We start from the raw sequence: 6,568 nt of genomic DNA on the forward strand, positions 1-6,568 counted from the left end.
TAAAAAACGTGATCAGTAATAACACTTGGCAGACAAACATCATGATAAGACGTTATTCCACTCCTAATTTGTTCTATTTTAGTTTTGTCACGATGATTATATCGTCATAATATGAACTACTTATTACTAGTTTGTACAAGTCATCCGTACTCGACAAAAAAATATTCTTGCCCGCGACCTCGCGGTAAGTAATATATACGGCCGCACGGAATTATTTTACTAAGATTTTAACCATGAACCGATTGATAACGCTTGTGTGTGCGTTAGTATATTCGAGCGACGCGGCCAGGATCTTAGCCGTGTTTCCGACCCCTTCAATAAGCCATCAAGTAGTCTTTAGACCGCTGACACACGAACTAGCAAGGAGAGGACATGAAGTCACCGTCATCACAACAGACCCAGCCTTCCCGAAAGGACAAGCACCAGCAAATTTGACAGAAATTAACGTACACGACGTATCATATGAAGTTTGGCGAAAACTAATAGCGAACAGCAGAAACGGTGACAAAAATGATATAAGAAGACAAGTTAAAGAATTCAGTGACGTGTGTTTTGAAATATTCGAGAAACAGACTGCAATTGCTGAAGTACAAGACATTATTCAGAACAGGAATAACAGTTATGATTTGTTGCTAGTAGAAGCTTGGACAGGGTTTGCTCTTGGATTTTCTCACGTGATCAAAGCGCCAGTTATAGCAGTTAGTTCTTTTGGTGCCGTTGGAGATAATTATGACGTCATGGGAGCTCCAATTCATCCTCTGCTATACCCCCAAGTAATAGCTACACGTGTTTATAATCTATCACTTTCGGAGAGAGTTACAGAATACTACAATTATTTAACTATAATGAACGACCTTAGAAATTCAGAAAAATATGAAGATGCGGTTCTGAGGAGGATTTTTGGTGAAGACACCCCTCCTTTGAGTGAATTGAAGAATAATATTGGTATGATGTTCATAAATATGCACCCTCTATGGGAAGGCAATATACCAGTACCTCCCAGCGTGATTCACATTGGAGGAATGCATCAGAAACCAGAAAAGGATTTACCGCAGGTTTGTTAATTATTTTGACTTATTATTTTTCGGGAAACTAATACATGGTACAGCATAATAAGTATTTATTTCTCAAATACATATATGTACCATTAACCTGTCAAATCCCACGATATGACGTCACCATAAGCGTTCTGGCTCATATATGAGCCGTGGGAGCTGACAGATTAATCTTAATTATAATAAAATGCAGGTAAATTGAACTTATGCTGATTGCTAACACAAACACCTATGACTAAAAACTAAATATAAAAGTCTTTCCCCAAATCACCCCCTTCCGGCACGGTCGCATTAAGCATACGAGGAACGTCTGAAAACTTCTAAGCCTAAGGTATTTCGAGGTTGTATATGTGTTTATGATACTGGCCGCTAGAAAGGCCATTTAAAAATAAATTATTAAGAAAACAATATGTCAGATTTTTATTATTCTGTTTCGAGATATTCAACTAGAAACTACATAATGTGTGAATTACCAGCGAATATTACGAAAATTGAGCATCGTGCTGTAATTAAGTTCCTTACAAAAAGTGAAAAATCACCGCAGTGTATTTTTGAGGAAATGGCTATTATTTACGGTGCTTCTGGGCCTTCTTATGCCACAGTCAAAAAGTGGAGTCGCTTATTTAAACTCGGGCGGGAATCCATCGAAGACGACCCCCGCTCAGGGCGGCCAATATCGGTAGTGACCGAAGAAAACGTAGCCAAAGTCAAAAAGTTGGTATTGGAAGATAGAAGAATTAAGGTTTGGCAAATAGCTGAGGTCCTAGGTATAAGTAAAGAACGAGTCGGAGAAATTTTACACGAACATTTGCACATGAGTAAAGTTAGTGCTCGTTGGGTGCCGAAAATGCTTACTGCCTTCGATAAAGAACGTCGTGTTGAAACTTCCCAGGCGTTTTTAGACTTGTGCGAAGATAATATAGACGAAGTTTGTTCCCGAATAGTAACTGTCGATGAAACATGGATCAGACAGTATGACCCGGAGTGTAAGTCCGAATCAATGCAGTGGATTGAGAAGGGGGAACGGCCGCCGAAGAAATTTAAAGTGCAAAAGTCGGCCTCTAAGTTAATGGCTACGGTGTTTTGGGACTGTGATGGTATTCTTTTAATCGATTATTTAGAAAAGGGTTCCACAATAAATGCACTTTATTATGCAGATCTTGTAAGACAGGTACGACAAGCAATAGTTGAAAAAAGGAGAGGTAAACTAAGGAAAGGAATTTTGTTTTTGCAAGACAACGCACCCGTCCACACCGCTCATGTTGCGAGGCGTGCTTTGAAGGAAGTTGGCTTTGACGAAATCGACCACCCACCGTACAGCCCCGACCTAGCCCCTAGCGACTATTTTCTATTCAATAATTTGAAGAAAGAGTTGAGGGGAAAGCGATTTACTAGTGACGAAGAGATGAAGGCGGCCGTAGAGGAGCATTTTGAAGGGCAAAATAAAGAATATTTTTTTAATGGGCTAAAAGCACTATATAAAAAATGTAAAAAGTGCATTGATTTGGGAGGAGATTATATCGAAAAATAAACAGTGATTTACCTTTGAAAATTGTGTTTTTGTATCTTAGGCTTAGAAGTTTTCAGACGTCCCTCGTACCTATAATAATATAACTTAATTGTGTATTTATATCATAGCGCCATCGCCAATAGGGATGTTGCCTGTATACTAACATAATTTTTTTCACACCGTGCCCGTAAAAAACCACTAGAAAATTATTAGGAAAACGTAAAGAGATTAATTAGGGCGCAATTAGACGGCGCGCGAACTCGTATACGATTTTAGTTACATTGCGGACCATTGAGATTACGTCAATTCAGCCGACCGATCAAATGACGCAATGTAATGAAACTCGCATGCGAGTTCTCGCACCGTCTAAATGAGCCCTTTACTTAGTATTGGAGCGAGCGACATGCACGATAACTAAATGTCATCATTTAGATAACCTATCATAATGCCGATGTCAATGTCAGTAAACGATATACGTTCGAATTGCCCTGTGGTTTAATAGTTTGAAGGATTATTAATTACATATTTGTTTTTGTGTCCACTAGACGAAGCCGGCGTTGCTGATCACGAACTATAGATTGATAACTTGATTATAATATATATTTTTTTGCATTTTGTTATATACTAGCGACCCGCCCCGGCTTCGCACGGGTTAACAAATTATACACAAACCTTCCTCTTGAATCATTCTATCTAGACTTCTTCTTCTTCTTATTTAAGAGCTGTGCTCTTGTCGGTAGAGCAATCTCCAACTCATCCGGTCCTCTGCCAACTCCTTAAGCTTCTGATATGACATGACCTGAACCTTTTCTTTTATTTAGTTGAAATATTTTTTCCTCGGTCTTCCTCTCCTTCTCTTTTCCTCTATTTTTCCTTCTATGATGTTCTTAAGGAACAGGTCGTGTCTTAGCAGATGTTCAATTAGTATTCCTCTTCTATTTTCTATTGTTTTTATTATCCTGGCCGGGTCGCCATGTGGTGTGGGACGTAAAGACAAACACTATCTCTGGAGTATAGGTTTATTCTGATCTATGATACTTATGCTAGGGTATATGGGTATAGGGTACATGTTAGAGAGTGTGCGTGCACACTACAATTTCTTTTCTCTTTTTCTCTTTAATCCTATCGAGAACCCTAACATTTGATATTTTTTCTGTCCAACTAATCCCTTCCATCTCTTTGTGTCAGTGTCCACGTTTAGAAGACACCGCATCAAAATCCGTTGCGTAGTTTTAAAGATCTAAGCATACGTAGAGACAGACAGACAGACAGTGCAGCCACCACGCGCACTATGCAGGTTTGCCATGTTTACAAGACAGCGGGAAGCGACTTTGTTTTACAACTATGTAGTGATAATAACCTATAATATTGTGTCCCGATGCTGGGCAAAGATCTCCCTGTCTTTCGCCACTCAATGCCAGAAAATTTGTCTAGGTCGCCTTACCATCTCGTTTTTAACCTGATTCTGCATCTTTTTTCATATTTGAATTAAAGAATAAATTTTATTACATTGTGTTTTTAAGGATCTAAAGCAGTACCTGGATTCTTCCAAGCATGGCGTGATCTACATAAGTTTTGGCACAAACGTCGACACCTCTGCCCTACCCAGAGAAAAGGTCCAGACCATCATAAATGCGTTATCACAGGTTCCTTATGACGTGCTCTGGAAGTGGAACCAGGACGAGCTCCCAGGCCGAACGAAGAACATCAAGATATCAAAATGGTTCCCGCAGTCTGATCTTTTAAGTAAGTCAAAATTTATACCCACCAAAAACATTTCATGTAAAATTGGCGTCCAAGACTCACTAACACAGCCCACGGAATTAAGCGCGTGCGATAGAGATAAGACAATCATTCATCAATTCTCATCTACTAAAAGGATAACTGCTGGAAGAAATCCCTTAAAGGGATAAGTTCGCCTTTGTACTGCCTATCATGTGCCAGAAATTTGTGTTTTGTACAATAAAGAGTTTATACATACATACATACATAAGAACAGGCAGGTCAATGTAAGAAGTTCTTCATGCTTAGCGTCCATACTTTAGCAAGTTGTTTATTAACTGATAGGAAATAATACTATCTCAATTTTACAGGACATCCAAAAGTCAAACTTTTCATCACGCAAGGGGGTTTGCAATCAACAGACGAGACAATCACTGGAGGGGTGCCAGTAATTGGCATTCCTATGATCGGCGACCAGTTTTATAATGTGGACAAGTATGTAATCCACAAGATCGGCAAGAAATTGTGCCTTGAGGATCTCACTGAAGACACGCTCAAAAGTGGAATAAAAGATGTTATTGGGGATAAAAGGTAAGAAAATTTTGAAGTCTATTTTTTTATTCGGTAGACTAAAATGACATTTCATAGTATGAACATCATGTGTCATTTCATACTATGAAATGTCATTTTAGTCTACCGAATAAAAAAATAGACTACGGTTTAATTACGTTTAATATTACCGTCGTCGGTTACCGCGATAGTTACTCATGAAATAAAACTATTAAAACGGGTGACCCGAGTCACCCGTTGACCACGAACGCTGTAAAGGCTTAGAAACGTTAGGATGTAGCATAAATTCAATATACGCGATGTAATCCGTTTTAATAGTTTTATTTCATTTATTTACCACTAAAAATCACGCAACACGCTCCCACCAGTGCCCATGAAGATTTTGGAATTTCCAGGTTGGATAACTACGGACAGCCTTTGGACTCAAAATGTGACGAAACGAAGATCCTCCCCTGTCTGAGTAAACGGCCTAACTTATCAATATCATCATCATATCCGCCTTTATCGCCCACTGCTGAACATAGGCCTCTCTACGAGTACACCACTTATCCCGGTCTTGAGCTACTCACATTCAGAAGTGACCTGCAATCTTCCAAATTGTGTCCACCCACTGAACCAACGGACACTACGCGCTTCTTTCATCCGAAAGCGGCCACCATTCCGTTCACATTATTAGCACATAGTAACTGTGATAAGAGATAAAGTAAAAGTAAACTAATTTATTTTAATGAATCATTTAAACTGTCTGCGATAGATAAAATTATCACTGAAGATAAGAAGTTGTAAACTAGTGTTCACGAGACAATCTATAATTATTATCATTATTGCTTATGATTGTCTCGTGTGCTATATTAGAAAATATTATTTACAGTAAATCTGGTGCTAAAACTATCACTCCACTCGTTGTGAATTTCCTATTTTTCGCACTTGTACCGTAAATAACTATTATCACATCACAAAGAAAATTAATTCAAAAATTAAATTTTTTCAGTTACCGAGACAACATAATCCGCCTAAGAACCCTAATGAACGACCAACCAACGTCATCCCTAGAGCGCGCCATCTGGTGGACGGAGCACGTACTTCGCCGCGGCACTAAGCACCTCCGAGCGCCCGCCGCCAACATGCACTGGTTCGAGTATTACGATGTGCAACTGTTACTTATTGTACTGTGCGCTGTTTTTACTGTGATATTATTGGGATGTGTAGTATTGCGTAATATAGTTAAGGTAGTTTCGAGTACTGTTAAAGTTAAGGTTTCGTAGATTTGTGATGTGATATTTAAAATGTGACTGTAGCAATCATATACTTATGTAAAACTACTCCGATGTAAGTATTTAATCTTAAATCAATAACTTCACGACAAACTGTTTATACTGAATCTCTACTTTATAATGTTAATATGTATCTAGACAGGAAAATGGGGACTACGTTTGAATTGTATAGAAAGCTGTTCTCGTGCGGTCGTCCACTTTCAGAAATAAGAAAATGTTTATTTGCTTTGATACTGTAGTAGGATGTTACATAATATAATTTTTAGATGTACTGTGTACATCTTAACTAAACGTCCTTATTTTGCCAGCCAGGGGCATAAGAGATATAAATTTCAATACCTACAGTATAAATAATTAGTATTGTAATTAGTTATAATAGATTTATTTTAATTATAATTCACTTTATTTATTTTTCATCTTAAGTTAGGTTATTAATA

The 6,568-nt window shown here is 38.2% G+C and overlaps 1 protein-coding gene across 1 annotated transcript; it reads left to right on the top strand.

Annotated features, from left to right (window-relative positions):
- The first annotated feature begins 233 nt into the window (after window positions 1-233).
- LOC134657455 (UDP-glucosyltransferase 2-like) lies at window positions 234-6,128 on the top strand. Its single transcript, XM_063513015.1, has 4 exons — window positions 234-1,055; window positions 4,089-4,311; window positions 4,659-4,878; window positions 5,849-6,128. The coding sequence occupies exons 1-4, from the start codon at window positions 234-236 to the stop codon at window positions 6,120-6,122; spliced, it is 1,539 nt and encodes a 512-aa protein (XP_063369085.1). The 3' UTR covers window positions 6,123-6,128.
- Window positions 6,129-6,568: the final 440 nt, after the last annotated feature.

The sequence above is a fragment of the Cydia amplana genome, chromosome 20 (assembly GCF_948474715.1).
Source record: "Cydia amplana chromosome 20, ilCydAmpl1.1, whole genome shotgun sequence".
NCBI classification, from domain to species: Eukaryota; Metazoa; Arthropoda; class Insecta; order Lepidoptera; family Tortricidae; genus Cydia; species Cydia amplana.

Coding starts and splice junctions, on each gene's coding strand:
- LOC134657455 (XM_063513015.1), top strand. CDS start 234: ATGAACCGATTGATAACGCTTGTGTGTGCGTTAGTATATTCGAGCGAC. Junction 4,312..4,658: donor CCCGCAGTCTGATCTTTTAA/GTAAGTCAAAAT, acceptor TCAATTTTACAG/GACATCCAAAAGTCAAACTT. Junction 4,879..5,848: donor GATGTTATTGGGGATAAAAG/GTAAGAAAATTT, acceptor AAATTTTTTCAG/TTACCGAGACAACATAATCC.